Raw genomic sequence first — 26,320 nt, 5'->3', positions numbered from 1 at the left:
GAGGCTGCCAACAGTGCCTGGGTCCCAGCTGCTGGGGTAGAAGGAGAGGCATTTGGGCACAAATGGAGATGGGAAGTTCTCTTTGCTACTTGATTACATATGGTGGGAAAGGAGCAGCCCTACCTGCCTGAGATAAAGAAAACAAAGAAAAAAATACAAACCTGTTTGTGCCCAAAATATTGTAGCAATTGTTTGAGGGCTGTTTTATCTGTGTGAGAATATAACCCTGATTAAACATGCCAAGGTCAGTGAAAACAAAGGTGAATCGCAGAAGAAATGTGTGTAATTCTGGCCAGGAATTCACTGGGGGTGAAATGGAGCAGCACTCCCTGTTTTGCAGGGATGTGTCGAGGTGTGGGTCTCACTTGCATCACCTCTCATACCTGTCCAGCCCCTCACAAACATCCTCCAGGGGACTGAGCTCCCAAGCACAAAGTGACAAGACTTTATTGGCCAAAAGGGCTGCTATTTGCAGCTCTCCTGAGCTGTTCTCCTGGGTTTGCCCATCCAAGCTGTGCTGGTGCTGGGTGGAAGCCCAAGCAGCGGTACCCACTGGCTTCCTGCTGTCCTCAGCAGCATCCCAGCCTGCCCCCGGTGCTCACAGCGTTCTCACCGCTGTACGAGCCACAGCCACAGCCCGGACAGGCACTCGGGGCATCTCGAAAGGATACAGGGCAGGAAAGGTGAAACTTCTTACAAACTGTAAGGATTTGGTAATTCCTCCAGAGGAACCAGCAGAAAATCAGCCTGCCCCTGCAAAAGCACCAAGCATCCTAGCCAGGCTTGGGTGCTGAGGTTGTCAAGATGAATCCCTCATCTTCATGGCACCGGTGCGAACCCTGCCCAAATTCCCGCGCCTTCTCCGTTCCCGCTACCCGGGGCCAAGCAAGCCTTGCACCTCGCGTAGGGGTTCCCGCCACCGAACATCACGGCTTGCAGCGGGGAGAGCCCCTCGGTCCCAGCGGGATTTGAGCACGGACCGTGCCCCGCTGTCCGGCACCGCTGTCCGTCTGTCCTGCCCCGCCGCCCGCACCGCAGCAGCGGCCCCCGCTAGGGGGCGCCCTGCCCGCGGCGCCGCCCGCACTTGTTGCTGCCCCCCGCGGCGCGCGCTGTGTCGTGATGCACGCGGCGCTGACGTCACCGCTGGCGTCATTATTAACGATCTCATTCATTTATTTATTTATTTGTTCGTTTGTTTATTTGCTTATTTAATTATTTATTTGTTTCCGTTTCACGGCTCCCCGCCGGGGCGGCTCCGAGCCTGTGCCCGCCTTTGCCCCCCTCCCCCCGGAATCAGGGCCTGCGGAGAGGGCTTGGGAGAGGAATGAGCCAAAAATTGGGAAGAAAGTGCCACTGCTGAGGAAAGCGCGGAGGGACATGCTCCCCGCGGAGCCGCTTTGTAGTGCTCCATCCCCCCTGCCCCGCGGAGCCGGGGCTGGCTGCACTGGCGGGCGGTGATGGAGCCCCGGGGAAAAGGGCGAGAAGGACAGAGCTCCCCCAAAATGACCCGCCCGTCCTTGTCCAGGGGTGGGCGGATGGGGGCTCCGCGGGCGCGGGGGACCGCGCAGCCCGCTAGCCGCAGCAGCATCTACCTGCGGGGATGCAGCTCCCGGAGCCCCGATGGGAACTTTCCGCGCCCGGCGCTGCGGGACGGCCCTTGCGCCGCTGCGGGACCAAGTGCGAAGCCCGCGGTGCCGGCCGAGGCTCCCCGCGGCTGAGGCTCCCGGCGGCGCCCCGAAGCCGCCCGCCTCGGGATAGCGGAGGGTGCGCGGGACGCGCGGAGCCGGCGGCTCTCTCTCCCCGGCGCGGGGCGCCGCCGCAGGGGGCGGGCGGGGCGCAGGTGAGGGGCCGCCCCTCTGGGCGGGGGGCGCAGCCACCTGTCCGCCGCCCCGCGCCCCTCCGCGCCCGCCCAGCCATCGCCCCGGGCCCGCGGCGGCAGCGCCGGCACGTGCCGCTGCGCGCCCGTGTCCGCGGAGAGAGCGCGCCCATCGCCGCCGCCGCGCTCCCGCTCCCCCTCCCCCTGCGCTGAATGTTCCGGCCGAGCCGCGTCCCTCCGCGCAGCGCCATGAATATTGATGTGTTTATATAATCGATAACCCACTTTCCATCCCTTCCCGGGGAACAGCGATAAATAAATTAGGGACGCGCCGCCCGCCCTCCGCGGCCGCCGGGGGGGGCGGCAGGGGGGGCGCAGCCCCCGCCGTGCGCTCCGCGGCTGCCGGGGGTGGGAGCGGGATCGGGCGGTGGGAGCGGGCGGTCCCGCCGGGCGCGCGCGGACGAGCAGCGCCCCTCGCGCCGCAGGAAATGGTCTTTATATTAGACATATACGGGCAGGTCCTGTCAGATCCGCAGCGCGCCCGCCCGCCCTTTCGGCCCCCCAAAAATCGCCGAGCGCGGACAGGGGCCCCGCCGCCGCCCCGCCGCCTCCGCGCCACCCCCCCGAGGCCCGCAGCCGCCCCGCGGCATTTTTGCCCGGCCCGGGCGGGCGTCGGGGGCCCGGCCGGCGTCGGGTGGCGCCGGCGGCGGGACGCGGCGGGGCGGCGGCGGGGCGGCGGAGCGGGGGGCGGGCGGCAGGGGGGGGCGTCGCCGCGCGCGGCGGGGCGGGAGGCGGCGGCGGCGGCGGGGCGGCGCGGGGGCGGCGGCGGCGGGGGGCGGCGGGCGGCGGGGCCGGCTTCGCCCTGCCAGGACCTGCCGGGCTCCATTCACGCCAACAAGTTTGGGAGAATGTTGAGTTCAATCGCGCCGGAGCCGCGATGGAGCGCAGCGCACTGCAGGTACCGCGCCGCCCCGCGCCCCCGCCCCGCCCCGCGCCCCCCGCCGCCGCGGAGCCCCCTCCCTCCCTCCCGCGCTCCCCTCCCGCCGCCCTCTTCCTCCTCCTGCCCCTGCGCGGCGCGGCGCGGCGCGGAGCCGGCGCTGATGCCGCTGCCGTGTTGTTGTTCCCCGCAGTGGGTCGGCGCCCCGTGCGGCTCGCACGGCCCCTACGTCTTCTACAGGGCGTTCCGCTTCCAGCGCCGCGGCGGCGGCCGGGCGCGGGTCCTCTCCCTCGGCGACTTCTTCTTCGTGCGGTGCCGCGCGGAGGAGCCCGCCTGCATCGCGGAGCTGCAGCTGCTCTGGGAGGAGCGCACCAGCCGGCAACTTCTCTCCAGCGCCAAACTTTATTTTCTCCCCGAGGACACCCCCCAGGGCAGGACCAGTGACCATGGCGAGGTGGTAAACGCGGCGCCGGCCCCCCCTTCCCCCGCGCCCGTCCCCACCTGCATGCCCGGGCTCGGCTCCCCCCTCTCCTGGCTCCCCCCACCCGCGTCCCTCTCCCCGCCGTGCGTGGCGGGGCAGCGCGGAGGGGCCGCGCCGTCGGGGCGCACCGGTGCGCGCTGACCGGGAACTTGTGCGGGAGGGGGGAAGGAGGGAGGGGGTCGGGGTGCGGGGCGGCCCCGGCCCGGCGGGCAGCGGAGTGTGTGCGGGGCTCGCCCTATCCTTCTGCTTAGGAACAACAAAAAAGCCAACAAAACAAAAAAAACCCGAAAGCAAAACACACGGAAAAGCGGGGGGAAAAAAACACCTTGGGGGGATTTCGATATTGTTCGGGGCTTTTTTTAAGTATTCGATATGTTTAAGAGGGCGGAAATTACGAAATGGAGGCAGAGGGAGATCAAACGCTCTCTTGCTGGCAGGGACGTGTTGAATAAAGTGATAAATGACAGGTACGAGAATAATACATTCAAATAACTTGCAGATATGCCTGGGCGTATTTCGGAGCCGCCGCGCTCCCGGCGCAAACGCGCTGCGCGCCGGCACCCTCCGCCGGCGGCCGCGCAGCCCGGGATGGGGCCGCGCAGCCCCGCACCGCCCCGCCCCAGCCCCGAGCCCTCCCGTTATCTGCTTTTCAAATTCATTGCTTCAGTCTGGGGCGGGGGACGGGTGAGGTACCCAGGCAGGGGGCTGCGGGGATGGCGAGGGTCCCCGAGAGGGGCTGGAGACCAGGCGGGAGGGGGACGAGATGTTTTGGGGGAACTTCTGTTGGAGATGCCGGGGGTTGAGTCCAAGGGTGGGGGGGGGCTGTCCGCAGGAGCTGTTTCGGAGGCACGCGTGGCTGTAGGTGCCGGCGTAGCCGTGTACCCGCACACACGCGTACGCAGCCGAAACGCGTCTCGGAGCCACCTTCGCTCGCTGCCACCTCTTCACTTTAATTTTCTGTGCGTGCCGCTGAGATAAGAGAGCCTTTTCCTAAGAATCAGGGAGATGACAGTGAGCAATGGATGCTCTGAAATTGCCCGTGGTGACTGTTTAAAACTGTGCCTCTGCGTGTCTCATGTGTGTGTAAAATGAAAGATATTTGGAAGGGAGGGGGGTGGGGAAAGGGACACAAATCATTTTAATACGCCTTAATGATCAGCTCATGTTACTGTGGTAGGAACATCAGAGAAAATTAATCCTACCATTACGAGTAAAATGCTGCTCCGGTACGAGAGTTCTCAGCTGCATGTACCTTCCTAATAATACGCACGATTTTATTTATTTTTACATGCAAACACCGCTAGTAATTAGCCGTGTGATTATACTTGTGCATTTCATTGCGGCTTAACTGATGTCATTCTGCATTATTCAACCATATGAAAACAATTTTCAATTAAGATAATGGCACGCCTTGAAATTATGCAAATGCCGGCTGTATTGTGTAGAATAATTATGACAAATGTAAAGCAGGTAAAAAGTTTCCTAATGCAGTTGTGTTTTACACTCCGGTGATGTCATTTCCCCTCTGGCCTAAGTTAGTCATTCATTAGCAGAGTAGCAGCAGCAGCAACAGCAACAGCTCTGAGTGATACTTCTCTGGCAGGGAGCCTACAGAAACCGGCACTGAGAGCCAGGGCCTAGAGAGGGCAACATAACACTCCCATTAAGAAATGTACTTTGTTTTCACTTACTCCATTAACTTGTTTATAGACATAGGAATGATTTTTTATGATCGATTTTTAATAGTTTGGAACAATCCGAGCAGTGCTTGGGGATGTGCAGGCAGCAGAGAGACAAAAAACTGGGTGCTGGCTGGCTGGGGTAACTGCTCTCACTGGGGGACAGGGGCAGCTGTTTCCCCATGGCACCCCAAGGTCCCAGTCCCTTTGGTAAATGACACTCGTCTTGGTCCCCAAAGGGGCAGCAGGGCCGCCTCTGGGGTCATGGGGCTTCCTAGCTCTGGCCTGGGCCCCTTCTGCAGGAGGGGATGTGGCTCTCGAGTCAGATGCGGCTTATAGCCATCAGAGGGGACCTTATTTGTGGTGTGGGATTGCTGATGGGATAAAATACCTCATTGTGCATTCAGGGAGTAGGGATGGAGTGAGCCCGTGGTTAAGCGTGTATTGCGAACCTGTGGTGTCTGAGGCAAAGGGTGACGGGGCTGTCACTGAAATTATTGGGGAGGGGAGCAAGTGGCTGAATTGCAGGCTTGTGATTGAGCCCACCAGAGATTTAGGCACGGTCTCCAGCAGCTACCTGAGCTAGCGGCGTGATTAATAGAAGCAGCTGGCTGCCTGTTTTCCGTAATAGCAGCACTGACACTGTGACAATATTCAGCTAGTGGCTGCAAGGAGGGATGTAATGCTTCTGTTACTCACAAATTTCTGATGGCGTATTTTATCTGATTGCCAAATGTTTGAGCTAATCAGCAATAAGTGTAAATATAAGTCTTTTTATAGCTAGCTGAATTCATCATCCAGATTTAAATATAACTCTTGAGTGCTGCTGAAACCGGATGTTTCCATGCACTGCCCAGATCCAGGGAAGGTTCAAGCCCAGGTGTGCTTCTGCTTCAGTACCCTTCTTTCCACCTAAGGCTCAGCATCCCCATCACCACAGTGGAGAAACTCCCTTTTGATGCCAGGAGCTGACAGAGATTGTTTCCCAGGGACTCTCAGTGGATGGTGAATGTGGGATGGGGCTGCTCACATGCAGCAAGTATGGGTGCTTCTGACCCTGATGCTTATTGCATCCCAAGGAGACATGCGTGAAGAGCATGTCCTGGGACCAGCTCAGGCATTATGCTCAGACCAGGGGTAGAGACACTTTTTTAAGAGCAGCAGGGCCTGGGAGGCCCCTGCTAGGTGAACTAGAAGAGTTTTGTGCTACTTCACTGAAAACTTTGTTGCTGCTTCCAAAACAGGGTAGCCTGGGCGTGCTGCTTCCCACCTCACCATCAAGCCCAGACACTGCAGCAGGTGCAACACTGGCCAGAGAGCCAGTGTCTCTTTTCCCCCCAGCAAGGAAGAAGTGATTCTCCTCCATTCCTACAGAGCCATTACCAAAACAGGGTCTTTTGGTGGAGGAAGTCACCACCTTGCCTTGATTTTCTCACTGATTCTGGTCTGGTGGGGTCCCGTGTCACCTTCCGCATGGGCAGGGAAGATCTCCTTGACAGCAGGTGCCTCACACAGGGGTCAGAACACGATTGCCTGGAGGCCTATGAAGATCCAGAGGGAGCACCTTTAAGGGCACCCCATTGTGTTTGAAACAGTTTGATGGGGTGCATGTGGAAAGCAGGCCCCCAGCTTTGCTGGCACTCAAGTGTGAGAAGCTGTGTGCTGTCAGAAAGTGCCTGCCCAGGCCCCTCGTGCCTGGTCCTGTGGCATTCAGGGGGCACGAGGTGGGCTCACCCTCCAGCTCACAAGGTCTTGGCAAACCTTCCTCCAGCTCATTTACTGTTCTGTGCTCCAAGGGGTGGTGTGGGGCTGTGGAATGACTGACCTTTGCAAAAGCAGTTGTAGAGCAAAATGCTTGTTGGTGCCTTGTGCTTTCATGTTTTTAAAGGTGTTGGCATTAGTTAGACTAGGCTTAAAAATGCATTTCAAAGTTGATATCATTAAGTCCAGGGATGGTATTTGATGTGATGCATACAATTCCTAAAAACCCCTAAATAAGCAGCTAATTCATTTTGCATGGTATGACATTCGCTGCATTGCTCTGCATCGTGGTGAATGCTGCTTCCATTGAGGCCGGACTGTCAGTGGGGATCTGCCTTTGGTTCATTCATAGCAGCAAAGTTTACTACGAACTCATGTTGATTTCATCTCTTCTCCCAAACTGGGGATCTGATGCAATGCTTTTCGCCTTGCAAATAATCCTTACTCATGCAAGTAATTTACATGAGTAAGCGTTGCTCATAGAGAGGAGAGGAGAGGAGAGGAGAGGAGAGAGCTAGTTTCCTGTAATTATTTCCCTAGAAGTATTTTGCATTTTCAGACTAATTGGGGTAAAGGAAAAAAAAGAAGTCACTCCATAAATGTGTGTCATTTATAATTGCAGAAGAGATTCTTCCAGAAAGTTAAGGGAATCAGTGGTTTTGTTCTCTATTCAATTTGGGATAGATGCTGACAGCATCCCTCGAAAGCCTGGTTCATTTTGTTGGGACTCTTGACTTGTGGGGGTCCTACCCCAGTGCCTAAAGGTAGCATAGGCTGGCCCAGGCATGGTGTCTTGTAAGAGCACTGCTTTATTGCCACCCCCCTAGAAAAATGTGCTACTCCCTTTTTACAGTAATGGATTTTGGTTTTTTTACAGACGTAGGAATCTGTACGCTCTTATTTGAAATGAGAATAGCCTTGTTTTAGCCTCCACGGTGTGTGCCTTATGCTCGTATCTGTCAACACTGGTAATGGCAACACGTTTCAAACATGCAGATTATGATTATTAAAGGGTGCTTTAAAATCATGCTAATAGCATCAATCTCCACTGTACACTTGCTCAAATTAATTCAGCTTTGGAAATCAGGCACACTGTAATAACAGTGTTAGAGAAATGGCATTTGTCATAAAATATCGTGGGTTTGGTAATTGCATATCCACTCTGTATATTTTTATCTCTCTTGCCACCAGTAGCATATGCTGGCAAAGGAAGGACAGGGCAATGATATTACTCAGAGAAGCCACATGTTGCTAGCCATTAGCCAGCAATCTGGAATATCTAGTTATTTAAGGCAGATTCCTTAAAAAAAAAAAAACAAACCCAACTTTTTATTTTATTTCCTTTCTTCTTTCCCTCCCCTTCCCTGTGCATTCAGACTGTAAAATACACCCACTGCTTTCCAGAGTTGCTGTTCCCAGTCTGATCAGTGGCACTAAACATTAAACTCTTGTCTTTGGAGAATAATAGGCCTCACATGGTACACCCTCAAGCATGTTGAGATACTGTGCAGGCTGGAAAATAAAAATGTTCTAATTGTGTCTTTTAAATAAGCATAGGAGTGAATTAATTAGACTATATTTTGTCTTTAGTTGCTTAGTTACACAATAGTATTCCTAAGCGCAAGTAAGATAAATTGGCTCTTTTTGTGCTGCTTGTCCCTTAATCATAATTACTGTATTGCTCAGGAGAGTAACGCATACATAGATTTTGCATTTTTAATAATATTCAAACAATATGCGAATGATATAGAAAGTATGTTCTGATTCAAGCTCTCATATGCTTTTATTCGGGAAGAAGTTCTACTGCTATGGGAGCAATATTTGCATTAGTTGCTCAGAGATGTAGTTCTGGGAAATACATAATTGAAATATTCTTGCAATGCTTGTTCTGGTCCTTTCATTCGCATTCAAAATAACAATGCCTTAAGTCTCTGAACAGTCATCCACTCTTGATTTAAGAGCTTTTTTTCTTTGTGTGCGTGTGTTTGTTTGTGCGTGTGCAGTGTGGGTTCACACCCAGCGTTAACCCTGCACAGCCTAGACACTCGGGTGATTCATGGTGTTGTATCAAGTTGAGCTTTTTATTTGTAACTAAAATGCAGTCAGAAGGTCAGATGAACATCGGCATTTTATGGCATTAATCCAATGACCTTAATGCTTGGCAGGCGTCCATGTTTCTATACGAAGGTGCCAGGGTTATAGATAATAAAAGAGTTTGTTTTCATTTTCTGGATATTTTAATCTTTCTTTGCAAAGCGTAGCCTCGGATTTGGGGGGCTTGGGGCTACTCCTGGGGGCCAAAACTTTAATGTCTTACTGGGTTGTTGAACGTTAGCTGCTAATGATGGGCAGATTGATACAGATACTGAACAATGGAAGGTTCTGGCAAGAAACCCCCTAGACATGCTCAGTGGATGTATGTGAAAATTGGCTCCATTGTTCTGCTGTATGAAAAGCAAGTAAATTATTTACAGATATTTGCTAATTAAAGCACATATTGTTTTACCAGCACAATAGAACACAATATAACAAAAGACAGAAGAATAAGCTTGCATAATTTAAACCTGCTAATGCCATGTACTCCTTGTTAAGAAAAAATATAATTATGTAATCTATGAGGAAAGCTTCTCATACTGTAACTGTAGTAGGCAAAATTAGGAATGAATTGCTTGTCAACTTGCCTAAACTAAAACAGCTCTCTGAGATCTGTGAGCTATCTGACGGCAAAACATTTTGACTGAAGCCTATTTTCTATTTGGTCAGAACTTCTATCTGCAATGACAGATATAAATTCAATTTGAACCTCTGGCTGGGAGTGGGAGGAGGGAGAAAAAAACACCCCAGTCACAAAGAAGGAGGCTCACAGCAGAAATGTCATGTCTAACTGCTCACAGCCATTCCTCTGTGCACCCCATCTCCACCCCACTTCCAGGACCCCAAAAAGCATCCTGCAGAGACATGGTGGTGTTCTGCCCCAGGTCATTTTGTGTGTCTGGCTTTGGAATTACTGAGTCATGTGGAAAATGCTGCTTGCTAATACAAGGGAAAGCAAAAACCATAGGACTTCACATGCTTCAGCCATGTCCTTTTAATTTGGTCTTTTCTCTTGGTTTTGGACCCTGGAAGAAGAGATGAACACATCAGTGTGAGTTTCAGACAGCTCTGTACAGCTGTGTTTAGGCTGGGGAAATACCTGTCACCTGAGTTTAACAAGATCATTATAGCCCTTTAAAGTAATTAGGAAAGGATTAACAGATGAAAGGTTCTGTCTTGGCCTCTTTAAAATTCTCTAGTGGGCCAGGTAAATTCCTGATCTATGCATGCTTCCCTTCTCAAGGCTCTCCCCATAGGTTCATGGGTGGAAAGCAGTGGTCTCTGTAGGTCCCTGTATGTAGGTGCCTCCAGGGAACAGGTCCACACCCCAGCAGTCAGTTGTGCTCCACAAATCCTTTGGGACACCTCTGTCTGCCCTGGGCTAGGGGGTGCATGAGGAGATGGCCCCAAATGAGGCACTCTGAGCAGGGTCAGGGGAAAGAAAGCTGCTCCTGCCTGTGCCAAGCTCTGCAGCCTCTTGTGAGGCTTCCCTGTCATTCAGTGATCCCACCTGTGGAACAGGAGGAGCAATTCCCACCTGGCAGAGCTGTGCCCAGGTCTGCAGCATGCTTACAGCAGGAGAGTCCTTCGTGTGCCCTGTAAGGGAGGCTGAGCAGGGCACATCCCAGAGCCAGGCCTTTTCCACCACACAGCCAGTTTTTTAGCTAGTTTGGGGTCCTGCAGTCTTCAAAACTTTTGTGCATATTCCCAGCCCACCACTGGCAGTAAGGAGACAGGACCATTTTACTCTAGGAGAAGTCTCTGAGAGTAAATCAGCCCTGTACAAATGCTCTTTCCCCCTTTAGAGCTGAGTATGGTCCCTGAAAGGAGTGCTGCTTTTAGGAGATGCTTCTGGAGACCTGGGTTCAGGTTCCTGAGTGACTTTGGGTGGGTGGGTTAGGGCTGAACTGAGATGACCTGGTTTCTTCTGCTGTCCCAGTGCCCTGATAGTGTCTGGATGGCAGAGAAGAGCTCTGGACTAAAGACTGTGATCAGGAGACCTTTTGTTTTAACTGTGCTGTCAAACAAAGCTGATGGTACTTCCCTCAAACATCCAGGTAAAAGCCTTCCTGTGGGAGAGGTGCTTATTGGCAGTGAGCTCCCTCCTTCCCTTCTGCATGTCTGCAGCATGGGCTCCTGCTCCTCAAAGGGGTCTAGAGCAGGGAACTGGATTCCTGAGTCAAGAACTGCCGTGTTACGTACACATGGTACGGGAAGGTCCTTTTCACTTCAATTGCAAATCCCTAAAATATATGTGGGGTGTAAAACCAGCCAAGGATAAGGGCTTTATGCCCAAATGAAATAACAGTTCTGTTATCCCTGGTGAATGCAGTCTGTAAGAGTCACACTGTATTTTTTGCTCCTGTGGATGAATGTGTTTTCATCAGCAATGTACTGGGTTGTAAAATACGCATCCCCAGCTATCTACTGTGCTAAAGATTTCACAGAAGAGGCTTGAAGATGTTTTCTAATGCAAATCATACTGATCAGATAAATGACATGCAGTGTCTCCTGTAATTATCAGCAAGAGTTTTTACAGTACATCTCGTGTTTCTCTCTAGGCCACATATTTGATGTTAGGAGACTGCCAAGCAGGTGTTTGACTCACTCATGCCCTCCAGAATTCCTTAAATGACCTCTGGAAGTACTGGAGTGAAAACAGTCTCAGCATGTCAAAATTTTGAGATATCTCAGTTGCTGTAATTCTTTTAAGGCTGCCTCAATGTCTCTAAAATATAAATCTTTTCTAGTTATTGGCAATGAGTAAGGAGTTGTGATGTACCATATGTGGGTGTGCAATCAAGATGTATGACCTCCCTGTGCTGCCCTGTGACTCCCTGCCTTGTAAGAGTTAATATTTCTTCTAAAAAATAATTATCTGCTTTAAGCTATTATAACTACCTGACCTGTTTCCCTGAATATAAGCATTTCAGCCATCTGCTGAGTCAAGCAATATAGCATTCTGTGCTTTCACAAGGCTGTGATGGTTGCTTAGACAACAGTGACATAATATTTGAGCATAATGGCTCTCGAGAAGATGCTGTCCTCTTCTCCCTGGATGACTTCTCTGGAAATGCAAATCCAGTATGCTCTTAAAAAAATAAGAGATGGATGAGAAGGGTTTGTGTCACCATCTTTCTTAACCATCTCCCCATTTTCTACTTGATAGGTGAAAGAATTGTACTGTGCTCAGAAGTCTTACAAGACATGCTAAAATTACAGGCTGACTCAATAACCATTTTTATAGAAGCAGCTAAAAAAGTGCCTCTTTCTATAGTCAGTGCTTATTTAGAGATTTAGACAACATTATGGCTGAAACCATTGGTCCATTGGGCCATTGACCAGTTAGTTGGTCAGGTCCACTGGATAAAATCTTATTCCTGAGCAGAGTTGAAATCTCTGCTGGTTGTTTTCTCTTCTTGCTGTAGCAGGAAAAAATGGTAATTAAAGACTTAACTGTGCAATGGAGACCTCATAAACATATCACTTCAGAGCATAGCTAATACATGATGAGTTGATTTTGTATAGATAGAGATATATATGCACTGTTTGCTATGTGGGTGGTTTTTCATGTTTACACAGAGATATAATTATGAATGACATGAAGGTTATACAGCAGATTTCTTTAATCTTCTAAAGGTTTGTTAGTCATGTGTCACTGTGTACCTGGTTTTTATTTTTTCAACATCTGTATTCCTTTGTCATCTTGTTGAAGGGCTTTCTCTAGAAGGGCTGTGGCAGCAGATAGTGGTTGATACCACAGGGATATAGGAACTCCTGTGGCTGGCAGAGCTCTGCAGGTCCCAGAGCAACTTTTGTTGTGACATGGGGCTTAACCAAAAAGGAGAAGGACCCCTTTGTCACCTGCTGCTCTAAAAAACCCCCCAAACACCACAGCAGTTTGGGATTGAGTGCTTGGAAAGGTTGCTGAAGAATGTACGAAAGCGTGGCAAGGCACATTGAAATTGCAGAGCTGGTTAGATAGTTGGGTGACCTCTGGGTGCTGTGGTGCAAGGGCAGGTGACCTCTGGTGTTGGCAGACTGCCAAGATGTGGGCAAGACAACCCCGCTGGAGCTGCCTGTGGCTCGGGCTGCTCCAAAAGCAGAGACTAGAGCCCCTGCCATGCCTGGCTGGGTGACCAAGTAGAGACTGGAGCCCCCTGCCATGCTGGCTCAGTGTTTGCACGGTGAGGCGCTGGGGTAGGAGCACCCCTGGAGATGCAGTCCCACATGGGTGAGGTCTGTTGGCAGACGAGGCCTGCAGGCTGATCCACAGCGTTTGAGGAGCACTTGAGGAGTTGGGAAGAATGTGGACAATTCTGTGTGAACTGGGTCACAAGTGAGTGCTGAGGGAAGGGAGCAGGTCTGTCCAGTCCTGCTGTGTGACAGGCAGGGCGGCCCAAGGCAGGTTCTGAGGCGGTTCAGGTCATTTTTCCATTTCCCGCCTAAAAGTGAACGAGGCCGCGTTTCCCTGGTGCCGCTGTGGGGATCGCTGGCAGTACCCGGGGAGGACAGGGATTTGAGGGCCAGCCTGGTGCCTTGGGGACAGGGATTTGAGGGCCAGCCTGGTGCCTTGGGGACAGAGATTTGGGGGCCAGCCTTGTGCCTTGGGGACAGGGATTTGGGACGTAGCTGCTGCAGGGGTGACCAGCTGTCCTTGGGGACAAGGCTGGTGTGGAGGTGGCCGGGTGGCCCTGACAAGGGGCCAGCAGCTGTGGAGGGAGGTTTAGCCCAGAGTCCTTGTCACAGCACAGGGACAGCGTGGACTCCTTCTGTGTTTTGTATTTGTGCTGGGCTGCTCCCTGGTGCCATCCTGGGCACCCCTTTGCACGCTGTGGCTGCATTTGGATGCTTGGTGTCACTTTGCAGAGGTCTGAGGGGTGGCAGAGAGTGGCATTTTTGCTGTGTCTTTGTTTTTCTGGCCCCTCACATCCATGTGGGGATGCTGAACACCTCAGATTCCCGTGGCTGGATGTGCTGCTGCCGCAGGAAACTCATGGCTGGGCTGTGCTTTCCCCAGCTCCCCAAAAGGTCCCCTGCTCCTGCCTCTGCAGTTCCCCCTCCATGACAGCCTGACAGAGTGCACCGGTATCGTTTCACCCTTGGTACAGTAGGGCTTTTGGGGGGGGATTTTTGTGGTATTTTTTGGTTTATTTTGTTTTGTTGTTGTTGTTTGTTTATCTTGTTTTTTTTTAAATTCAGTTTCTTTCTCCTCCCGTGTACACATCATGTGCGTGTGTGCGAAGGTTGCATTCTCAAAAACAAGTTTATTCATTGATGATGTAATAGTGATTGTACTTTTCTTTTGGTTAATAAATTGTCTGCTCAGCTTACTTTGTATGCCAGCCAAAATTAGTCATACCAGTTCTTGGAAAGGATATGAAGAAACTAGTAATTGAAATCATAATCATTTGATCATGAGAGCTATTTGGAAAATAATATTTTAACCAGAAGCATGTCTGATCTCCAAGTCAGGTTTTTGTTGGTTTTTCAGGGTTTTTTTTTTAACTGCTGCTAAGTAGATTTCTCTGGTATGGAATATGAGAAATTGTGTAGTAGCTGGTGATGGTATTCGACACCCTAAGAGAGGACTTCATCCAGAAATTGCTGAGACTGTCTGCAGGCAGCCTGATATTTATATATATGTATTATTTTTTTCCATCCTGACATTTAATAATCACCATGTAATAGCTATAAAATGCATAGCAACTACAGCTTTTTTATTTCAAGTGGATGGTGTAATGAAATTGGGTGAAACCATCCATTGAAATTGTACTTTGTAGTACCCAGTGCTTGTTTACAAAGTATTGACGTTTGTCATAAACAGAGATTTAAAGCATCACTGTTATTGTTTGTTGTTTGGTGGAGGCTCTTATGCTGTGCAGTGATAAAGGAAAAGATTTTATTACAAGCTTGCTTAGCATATAAACATGCTGTTCACTTCTGACCAAATATTTGTTATTGCACTAAATGTAATGAAGGTGCCTGCTTATAAAACAGTTTTGTATTATATAAGGAAGAGAGGAATATCAGATCTGGTTTTTTACTAGAATTACTTCAGGTTTTGTATTGTATGCGACTTGTCACAATAAAGCTGGTTTCTTTTTTTTTCCATTGAGCAGTATTTTATTTCCTGAGGAATGTGTTCAGTGGACAAAAAAAACACACAGAGAGAATCAATCGTGCTTTTCTCTTTGTTTAATAACTCAAAGAATTTCTCTCCCCTTTGCAAATACTTATGTTTATTTGAGAGAAAAATTGGATTCTGGTTTATTTATTTCAAGAACCTGAAACCTTATTTAGTGTTAGAAATGTGTCGTGGGCAAGGTGTGGTGTACAGCCAGCTCTTGTTACAACATAAATTATTTCTGCTGTTTTAACAAAAAAAATCTGGAGTGTATCTTGCTGGATATGTATGTTTGTTTGTTTATTTTCTGAGGCTTTCTTGATCCCTTGCTCAGTGGAGTCAGCTGTAAAATATTCTGCTTATTCATCATGACTGAGAGGAGTTGATTGTTTCCTGGAAGGTTAAAATCCAGCAATTAGGACTGATTAATTTAAGTGTGTGTTCTGGAGGCTAAACTAAGTTTAAGTGCTCTTCTTAGAATGTATGTTTTAGAAGGGGGGAAAAAAATTACAGTTCTGATCTTGAAAAAGGTTTTAAGAAATATGAGAATGTGCAAGTTTCTTTTCGTGGGAAGCACATTTATGTAGTATTTCTTTTGGGATTACATCACAGTTTTATTTAATTTTAAGGACAAAAGTTAAATTCAATATTTGTGCATAAGCCAAGGGAAAATGTACCATAAACATAGGAATTTTCTGGTGAGTCAGAGTTCCAAGAATCTGAGATTTACTTAGTCCATTTATTTCAGGACTAACTATAACCATTAGTCATCCAGCCATGAATTTTTACATTTGCAGCTAATTGCACCTAAAAAGCATCTTTCCCTCAAGGCCTTGGGTTATACAGAATGTGATTTGGCAACCTGCATTTCAAATGCCTTTTAGGATCATTGCCCTGGTTCTAGAAATTGTCTTTAGATGCTGTATATTTGCTTCAAGTAAACAACTAATATTTCCACTTAGGTGGCAAGAGGAATAAATTAAGCACTAGCTATTCTGTGATACAGAAAAATTACTCAGCCTGCAGCAAGACAGGCTTTTGCAGGAGTCAGTGCAGGATGATATTACTGGTTTCTCAGTCATCAGGGAGCCCAGAGTGACATGTTGTATTCTCATCTGATCACTTCTTGCAGGATGAAGTTATTGCTGTTTCAGAAAAAGTGACTGTGAAGCTTGAGGACTTGGCAAAATGGGCACAGTCAGATTTCTCCAAGTGGAAGTGTGGTTTCCGGGCTGAGCCGGTCCAGCCCATGGATGTGGGGAAAAATGGGCAGAAAGAGGCCTTGACAAGATACAGACAATCCACACTGAACAGTGGCTTGAACTTCAAAGATATTCTGAAGGAAAAGGCTGACCTTGGTGAGTATCCCTTACTTTCTCTTGTGGGAAGGGGCCTGTGGGAGAGTGTCTTTTGAAAACAGCCTGATCCTGCCATGCCACTGCAGATTCCCAAGGTATGTCTGAGCCTGGGGCAGAGGTGTGGCCATGAGATACCTGTGTGGGATGAGTGGTGGTAGTGAGCTCATCTGGAGCTCCTTGCAGACTGGTGTGGGGTAACACTGTGATACCTGTCTGTATGGCCCCGAGCACTGCAGCTCAAACCCTGCAGATGTGCATACAAATAATTGTCCCAGGCTCTCCCTGGGGCTCTGCAGGCTGGGGGATCAGGTCAGAGCTGAACACTGTATGGCTGGCTCTGTGTCACATTCAGTAGGGATGTGTCCCTTCCATGGTGTTTCCTTCTCAGCTTTGTGTTGCTGAGGGGCTCTGTGAGCACCCCACTGTCTCCATACACAGCCCTGTGCTTTCTTCCCCTGTTTTCAGAAAGGGAGTTGGTAGCTCTGCTGCTTTGGGTGGTTGCAGACAGGCTTGCAGCTGTGGGACTGCTTTGTTGCACAGGCACTCACACCTGTAATGCCTGTGGTGGGTTCCCAGGTCCAAGGGAGATCAGTCTTCTCTTGGTAAACGTGCCTGTTTGTGGGATTAGGACCTTGGATGTGTAACAGCTGTCAGAGATGGCACTTAGAAGTGCATACCAGGGACATTTCTCTCTTCTGCCAAATTTTTAATAAATGTTCCATGTTTGAAAAGCATCAAGTTTAGGCCATAATGTGTGAAAAGGTAAGAAAGTAAGAGCTAGGCCTGATGCATTTGAGGACATGCTTTTGTATCTATGTGAACAGGAGTGCAGGGCCAAGTTCTGTTTTATAGTGTCATGACTAGGTTGGCATGGAAGCCAAGTTACATGAAGCTGAAGATCTGTCTTGGAAGATTTATCTTCTGCATCTCATTTTTCTGATCTTATCAAATGGTGAAATGATTGTGTCAATTTCACATGTTACCATTAGCTGTGTAGGTTGGAAGATTCAAGTACAATTGGAAGTTGATCTTGTTTTTCATTGCATGTCCAGGGAAAAATTAAGCCATGCAGTGCTTTCTCTCTTTGCTTTTCTCTGTGGTTTCTTCTAGTTCATAATTACATGCAGTAATTTTCTCTGCTATTGCCCTGGTATCTTTATGCAGTACATTTATTTGCATTTGTTTGTTGTGTCAGAAGAATCTTAATGTTTTTCAGACAGAACTTTTGTGTGCTAATGTTTTCTTGTTTTTGTTTTCAACAAACAAAAAACTCCTTGTGGTAAGTTATGAAATTGCTATTATCTACCCTAGGAGCCAGAGAAAATTATCTTTAAGCCCAAGGCTTATAGTTGCATGTTAAGCCTTTCAAAGTAGGGGTTATACTGAAAACGCTCACGGAATGCAAACTATATGGTATAATTTTGATAACCCCACATTCTGATGTTGCTCATTTTCAGTTGCTGGCTCTGGCTTTATTGTTGCATTGGGTTTTTTTTTTTTTCTGTAGAAAAGGGAATTTTGGCTAATGTTTGGTTATGACTGCCTTTATCTTCATAATGACTGGTTGACAGGAGTGAAACCAAAGGTTCACAAAGACCTGTAGCTGACTAGATACATTGATACAGACAATTGATCCGGCCTATTAAGGGAATCAATTAATTTCCTAAATCTAGTATTGAGATTACTTTTTTACCATTTGAAAGAGCCAAGAATTTAATCCTATTTTGCTTCTTGGATCTGACACAAAAACTCAGAAGATTGGTGATCTTTGAAACTGGTGGAGCAGCCCTAGTTGGTGTCCTGTAGGCAATCCATGAGCTCGGGTGTTTGTTTCATCTATGGTGAGACAAAGAGGATTTACTCTCTTGTTCTGAGTGGTTGGTCAGGGTTGACATTGCTCTGGGAGCTGTCATGTCCCCAGCTGGAGGCAGAGGCATGATGTGGGGTGTCTGAGGTGTTTGAGCTGCTGATGTTGTCTCTTCTCTGCTGTCAGAGGGCAGCTTTACTGCCTGTTGGGACGTGTGCCCACAGACCTTTTCCAATCCTCAGTGCCAACAGAGCAGCGCTCTGCTGCGGTGATCAAAAGATTTATTAGCAATCACTTCTGCAGCAGGTCCCCAGCACAATGGGATGGGATAGTCTTTCCTCTTAAAATAGAGCTGTAAAAGGAGCACAGTGCACTGTCACACAAAGGTCCCTCACTTGGTGCTGGTGTTTAACCCTGGCTGTAGGTGAGGAAGTTGCTGAACCAGGTGTTGAAAAGGCCCAGATAAACAACATGATCTCCTGGACCCCTTTTTTTCCTATGAAATGGCATGTTTCCATTACAGAAAAATTCCATAAAAGCAAGTAGATTCTGTAGCTTTTCCTACTAGATGTTTTTGAATCAAGCTCTAAAATGTAGTAGGAAATTATATCCCTAGCAAAGAGCTCAAAAAAGCTTTACAGAAGAAACAAAACCAGTTTTCACACATTATCCAGGAGTGGTGGGGAGTGAAATAACCCGGATGAAATGAAAACATGGCTGATACAGACCCAGAGAAGTGTCACTGTGCAAACATACTTAATTAAACACGCTGCTGCTGGGAGGAGGGCAGCTTCAGACAACAATCAAGCAAAGTGAGGCCTCGTGTGAGCAGCGTGCACCCTGTGCCATGTGTTCAGTGGCACTTGCTTAGCCAAAACTAAGGCAACACCTGGTTAATCCACAACCTGTAGAAGCCATGAACCTATAACTGAAAGTCGACCCTAATTCAAACAAGGTAGTTCTGTCTCCTTTTTTTGTTCTCTCTTTCTTCTCTTTTGTTCTCTTCCCCCTCTTTTCTCTTTTTTTTCTTCTTTCTTTTCTCTTTGCCGTTCTTTTCTGCAGAAACTGTTGGGTTGGGTTTTTTTCCTGTAAAATACTGTTGTTTTTATCACTAGTGAATTATGCAGAACTTTTCCTTAGGACTGTATTAAATAAAAGATCGTGCAATAGCATTTTTTGTGTGAGCTTCAAGATTTCAGCCTGAAAAATGATTTTTAAGAATTATTTCTTTCTGCCTGTTGAGATATTTATGTTATACAGTCTGTCCCTTTCTACAAATATGTCAATACTGAATGTTAGCAGTTTATGTCTTAAGACTATTTATAGCTTTCTGAATATTTCTTTCAAATGTTGAGGAAAAATAAAGAGCAACAACAATGCAGCATATAAAAATAGAGTTGCTCAGGAATGTATTATTCATAATGAACATAAGAACCTGTTTTTCCAGAAGAATTGGTCTGATAAAATCATTCACTGCTGAGGCTGCTAGTTATTTATTTTTGTCTTCAGAATTATTTAGGGAATTTTTCTTTGTAATAAATGGACTTGTATACCCATATTTGGTAAACCAGTGGGAAGTCACCAAATGAGGAATTATTTCATTTTACGAAATGTTTAACAACTAAGCCATGTAAACACTATCGGTTAAATATGGCAAAGTTGCATATTTGTATTCCTTGGGCTATAGTTCAAAAAAGAATTCAAATTATTTTATATAACATTGCTTCTTACAGACTTCCTTTAAGTGAAGTATGAAAGCTGCAGTGTAAGCTTTATTGGCCTATAAATATGTCATTATAGTTGGACTACATTTATATGCTTTGGATTGTTGTTTAAGCCAAGAAAATATGTCTCTACAGGTTGACTTTTTATTGAAACCCTTTGAGGCATACAACAGAATGTATTTTAGGCCAAGGTTATTAAAACAGCATTTTCATTTTTGCAGCAGACTCATTGTCAATTATGCTGCCACAAACTGTCTGTGGATAGGCAGTTATGAATGGTTTCATCTCTAAATGTGTCTTTAGAAAAAGAAATCAAAGATAGAGGAGTCAGAGCTGAAATTGAGAGAAGAGACTGAGGGGAAAATGACTGAATTTAGTGCTCGCCAGCTCTGCTGGTTTGGGTTAGGCTGAGCTGCAGAGCTGCCTGGGTTTAGCCATGGAACAAATGGCCACTGTGCCTGTGCTGGGCCAGGGAGGTGGGAGCTGTGCCACAGGCAGGCAGTCTGCAGCCCTCTGGCTCTGTCATGGCACAGCTCTGGGTTTGGTCCCCAAGCTGGCATTGCCACTCTTTTAATCCATCCTCTGGGGGTGTATGCCAAAATGGGCGGTTCAGGCTCCTGCACTGCAGTGTTAGTAATGGGATGGGCAAGTTCTGGTGAACTGAAGGGGTTTTGCTGCACTTACTTCTTGTTTATTCAGGTCCAGCAAGGGGAAACCCAAAGAAAATTTAGCAATCAGTTCTGTCCTGTCTTTCATTCCCCACAGTCATGCATTTGAGGGTATAAAATCTGGATCTTTGTTCCCTGTGAAACCCAGGGAGATCAACTACTGCTCCTAGCTGAGGTGTATATTCTAGCAGTCATACTTTTCTCATCTGTAGTTTTCCAGCAGTGGCTCCTTTGAACTCCCCAGAGAAGCTTGCTGGGCAGAGCTGGGTGCTGCAGGACTGGGTCACCCTCTCACTTTCTCATCTTTACCAGTCTCATAATTTGCCTATCTTCACTTGGAAGATTGCAGTTCCTTGCTGGACCTTGTGTTGCCACTCAAATTGGCCAGTCCCCAGCACATTGCAGCGAGTTTGGAAGGATAGGCAGAGCAGGGATGAGCTGTCTTTCTGGAAGGTGCCAACCACACAGCTCCCAGCCCCAGTGCGCACTGGGCTGTTGCATCGCCCTTCCAATTTCTCTTGCCAGTGGCCTTCCAGCAGGTGTGACTTCACCAGATGAGGATTATCAAGTTATAATGTAGTCAAACTGTGCCATTATCAGAACTGATAATCTGCAGCTGTAGCGTGTTCAGACACTTGTGGTGACTTCTGGTCTGACGCTGACTCTCCTTTTTCATTGTGTGTCGCGTGCTGCTCAGTTCAGGCTCACCTGGCTTAACTTGATGCAATAATTTTCTGACCAAGTAATCATTAGCTATTTAGAGTACAGCCACTCTGCATACTTTGTGCCTAAATCATGCCTCTCTTCCCCTCCCACTCTTCTCTGTCTGCGCTCTTTGCCTCTTCTTGTGCCTTCCTGTCCTCATTGCCCTAGTTGAATGCCATTCTGATCTTGATAAAGTTCCTCTAAGTGTCCCATTATCCCATTTTCCCCTCTCTACCCTTGTGCACCGTATGTTGTTTTTTGTCTTGTGGGTCAGAGTGACCTCTCTAACTCATTTTACCCAGCCCAATTGATACAGTCCTTTGCCATAGATGAGGCTATTACCTGACTTGTCTGTTGTGCTCCATGGAGCCTGAATAGAGGAGGACGACTCCCTTGGGAAAAAGGAGGCTGTGGCCTGGCTTTTCTTCTATGTTTGTGCAGCTTATAGCACATGCCTGCACTGCTGCAGCAGGACAAGAGTGCCAGCAGACTGTGGAGCAGGAAGCTCTGTTGGGGTGACTGTTCAGAGAGGGTGTGAAGCAGGAAGGCTTCATTTGGTTCAACACCTTCTTTTGGTTTAATTACTGCTTACCTTTGGTGTTAACATGTTTGGGATCAGAGATAACCTGAGGTGCTGAGCAGACAGACAGAGATAAATATTTGTTTTATTACTGGTCAACCAGTTAGTTTAACAAATACTTGTTGGCTTCAGTTGTTGGCTGCCTCTTAAGTGCTGAAAGGTGATGCAGTCATTAAGTCCAGTGTACTTCCAATATTTCAGTCCTGGAGAAGACCCTATCTTCAGTAGCATTTTGGGGCTCTCCCTCCTCAGTTGCCCCTCTCTCTTGAGCCACTGCTGCTCTCCTCTGCACCTTCCTCCACCTCCCTGGAAGGAGGTTGTTGGGGTCCTTCCAAGGTTGTCTGTCCTTCTTTCAGCCACTTGTTTGCCTGAATAGTGCTGGGATGTTTTAAGTGTTGTTATTTTCTTCCTTACCCTGTGGAGAGCCTACTTCATTGCAAAGGAAGCAGATGAGGGTGAGGTTGGAAACATTTTAATATGCACTGACTATGGAAGCCTTTCACTCACCACTGGGTTGTGTTGAGCCTCATCTATTTGTGATTCTTGAAAGGAGTTTTAACCCTGCATACCTCAAACTTCAAGCATGCTTTATCTAAGAGTTTTGGATTTCTTATCAAGCTTTGACCTACCTTTCAGCTTTTATAAAAAGGGGGTGAGAGCATCACTCTAGGGGTATAGAATATAAAAAAAACCAAAGATAGTATAGAAAGTAATCTTACCCCTAAGGAGTTGCAGCTGAGCCAATTATTAGAGATTAGGAACAGGCTGGACTTTACCAGGCCGCAGCTGTAGCCAATGAGAAGAAGAGTGCTATAAAAGAGTGGGGTGGTTGGTTAAAAGGGGAACTGGAGTCAGTTGGCTGCTGTGAGAAGAGTCAGTGCTTAGAGGAGCTGCCTGTGAGAAACATAAAGGAGCTATGAAACTCTTGCAATATGGAGACAGCAATATGGAACCTTTGCAATATAATGACAACACATCAGCCCTGGAAACAGAGGATGCAGTATTTTGTTCTTTGAAATGTGGAGGGTATGCCAAGAAATGTAAACAAAATCCCAGGTTAACTTCCCTCTTGGTAGCCCCTAACTCACAGTGGCTGTTCACCTGGCTGCAGCAGGAATGAGCTAACGTGATTATCAGAATTGTGCTGATAGCCACTGTCACTGTGTCAGCATTTTCAACTGTGTATTGGTATGACAGAGCACTTTGCCATTCATGTAGAGCTTGGCCATTTGCAATTGCAGTTCTGGTCTATTCAGAAATATCAGAGAAGGAATCACGGCTGAAACCAAGAGGAGGAAGAGTTAAATTTTACTCTCTGGCCTGTGAGGATACAGAACTGCCCCATGTTCTCTTAAAGTCAAAGTTGCAGTAGTTTGCATCATCAATAAGAGTTTTGTTGCAGCTTCTGGCTGGAACAGGATAGCCTACATAATTACAAAATAAGTAGATAAAAAAAATAAGGACCATTCACAGACAGTGTCAAAGAAGCCAGTGTGGGACAGTGTCCCTTTAAAAATGTTTGATGGCTTTTTTTTATTTTTGTCTGCTTTTAGCACGGGGATTGACCTTGCCAGGCTGTGTAATAACCCACATGTGTCTGCTCTCCAGGATTTTTTCCCTTCTAGTCACTGTTGGATCTTGCATTTAATTCTTACTGACCATGGGTTTTTGTTCCAGTAACTGGAAATGTGTGTGTCCTGGTGCAGTGCTGCTGTGCTCTGAATCTGACTTTATCTCAGTGTATGATTTTTTTGGTTGGGTTTTTTTTTTTAATCATTGGTTTGGAGGGTGCTGTTTTACTCCCAGCCTTCCCTCTACCTTCCATTCCTGCCCATATTATGTCTGGGTCCCACAGGGGCCCAGTTTGGGACATCTCTTGTTTTGTGTTGCTGTGCTTCCCTTGCCCAGCCCCATGGAGGGAGGTGATCAGTGGTCTCCTCTGTGTGCCATGGTTAGCTGTGGTGATCCCTCATAGATCACTGATGCCTTTTTCCTGCATTATATCCTTTCCACACAGCCAGCCAAAAATTCGCTGAGTACTAAGATCTGTAAACCCAACACCTATGTAATGTTGTGGTATAGCTGGGTGGGCCCCAAGGACATCCTCTTTTTTCCTGCCTGGCTGCTTTCCTGTGCTGTAATTCTGTGCTGCTGGAGCCCAGGGTTAGAGTCCTGCACCATCTTGGACTCCAGGTGCTCTGTTAATCGAGTCAGGGCTGTCTTCATGGCAGCCCATGGATCATGCTGGCCTGTGACCTGTATGGCTGTGCTGAGAAGCTCAGGCTCTTCTGTGGGTGCTCTTGATACCACGGGCAGATCTGGGTGTCATTTCCCATGTAGGGAGAAGGAGAAAAGCCAGAACAGATTTACCTACCACCTCCCTTCCATGCCTTCTTGAGTTGCTCTTTCTTGCTCCCGTGTCCAGAAAGGCACCTGGCCCTTTGTTTACAGGCACAGTATGATGTGTGTGGTTTCTTGTTATCTGTTTTCCTAAGTATCCTGGTCTGCTTCTGATTGTGTTGTTGTAGAAAGGCCAGTGCTTTCTCTCTGAGATGCAATATTCCTCTTCTTATAGATGATCTGTCTTGTGTCATGAGAGGTTGTCAGAGAGAGCATCTGAACTTGAAGGTGGAGATTTGCTTTTTATTCCTTTTTTCTCCTTTTTGAGAAATTGTTTGATAGGACAGAGGCACGCAGGAGTAAAAGCTGTCAGTGAATGGCCATGTCAGCATTTATAGATATATCAGCAACAGCAAGTGGTGGCTCCTCAGCTTGGCAAGGTGGACCTTTGCTTGGGCAAGCAAGGGAAAGTGGGAGGTGGGAACACTAGAAAGAAAGGGAAGTTGTTGGACAAGATTGTGGGAAGGGACTTTGCTACAGCAGCTGAGTGGGCAGTAGCAAATGTGCTTTCCCAGCCCAGGGATCTCCTCCAGCACTGTGTATCACCTCTGTGAGCACCAAGAGGGGCTCTGGGGGTACACAGGAGAAGACTGTGGTTCTGGGGATCTCCTCCAGCACTGTGTATCACCTCTGTGAGCACCAAGAGGGGCTCTGGGGGTACACAGGAGAAGACTGGTTCTGGCAGCTTTGCCTTGTTGACTGAATTTTAAGAGTCTCAGTATCAATTCTGACCGCTTCAGGTTAATTTGGGTCCTGCTTGTCTTTGCTGGCTTGGTGATCCTTGTGTGATGAGAGCATTGATAGATGAGGGTGTTTGGGAAGGGAATGGTTAAACCTGGTGTGTCTATAAATTGGAGTGTGGTTTGTGGGAGTGGGTGACAAGGCAAGCATATATTTAAAAATTAAAACAGCATCAGTTGTAACTTACTCGGCAGGTTTTGCATTAGAGAACCTTGTGGCATAACCTTCATTTACTTCATTTAGTAAAATCTGTACATGTAAAGTAAGTTCCTCCTTTACTGCTAATAATAATTTGCTTGTAAAAGTGAATCCTCAGCACTGTAAACCTTCAGCTTGGGTCTGTTTTACTCTGTAACATTGTGAAGGGCAAATAGTTAATGGCATAAAGAGGCTTTTGTTAGTGATAGGTAATGTGTATGTTTTTAGCAGCTTGTGAAAAATCAAGGTGAATTTTTACGTCTGCATAGTTGATATATGTAGAAGCTGAAATTCAAAATAAGCTTCTAGGAGAGCCCACATTTGATTTTCCTAAACATTTAAATATATGTATCACACCCTCATTTTAAGATGCCGGTTAATGTCTTTATGAGCATGTTGGCAGCCAGAGCATTACATGTGGTTTGAGAAATGTGTCTGGATATGCTTGGTAAGCAGTATTGTTCTGACAGTGTACTAAAGGCCATCTTCAATTTGACTGTGCTCTACTTTGTTATGCTGTGAAAGAAAAAGATAATTCAGCAGAGCTGAATTGTGCTGTCGGCTGGAGACGCCACACTTCAGAATACAAATATTACTAGGGATAAATGAATCATTAAAAGAACAGTAGCATAAAATATCTGATGAATGAACTGCAGGAGTCTGTGCTGGAATAAATTTAGCATTCACGGACAGTACCATAATATGTGAAATAATAGTATCAGTTCTACATTCAGATGCCAAAAACATTTATGGACCCAGAATAATTGTGAATTACAAGGCTATAAATACATGGAGGGGATTTGGTGATATCATAATAAACCATGAGAAATTCGCTAGGCTGGTTTCTAATGTTACCAGAACCTTGAGATATATTTACAACCTTGTTCACACTCCTGCAGTTTTAGGGGGCAATTCTCCTCTCACAACACGTTCGTCGTTCCCATTAGTGCCAGGGGGAATTAGGCATGTGTGTCACGAGTGGAACAGATCCCCACACAATTCAAGGATCCTATAACGAATATCTCATTTAAGAAAGAGGTGGGAAACATTCACTCTCATCCTCCTCCAAGTTCCCCCACATTCCGTTCTGTTGCTGTGATCGAAGCTGGTGAATATAGGTAGAGGATGACAAAGTTGCTGCTGTGTTCCTGAACACAGGAACACAGCTGCTTCATTTTTTTCACTTTTTATTACTGAGAAATGGAACAACCAAAGCCCAGATGTTTTCATCCCCCCCCCCCCCC

At 47.4% G+C, this 26,320-nt stretch overlaps 1 protein-coding gene across 1 annotated transcript in view; it reads left to right on the top strand.

Annotated features, from left to right (window-relative positions):
• The first annotated feature begins 2,916 nt into the window (after nt 1-2,916).
• Nucleotides 2,917-26,320, top strand: part of ARID5B (AT-rich interaction domain 5B) — a 113,209-nt gene continuing 89,805 nt past the window's right edge. Inside the window, exons 1-2 of the mRNA XM_058810470.1 lie at nt 2,917-3,207; nt 16,028-16,253. Of these exons, the coding sequence (XP_058666453.1) occupies nt 2,917-3,207; nt 16,028-16,253 (517 nt within the window). The remainder of the gene's footprint in view (nt 3,208-16,027; nt 16,254-26,320) is intronic.

This window comes from Ammospiza caudacuta, chromosome 9 (assembly GCF_027887145.1).
Source record: "Ammospiza caudacuta isolate bAmmCau1 chromosome 9, bAmmCau1.pri, whole genome shotgun sequence".
NCBI lineage: Eukaryota > Metazoa > Chordata > Aves > Passeriformes > Passerellidae > Ammospiza > Ammospiza caudacuta.
Note: the sequence above shows the minus strand (reverse complement) of the source record. Positions and strands in the feature narration are given on the sequence as shown.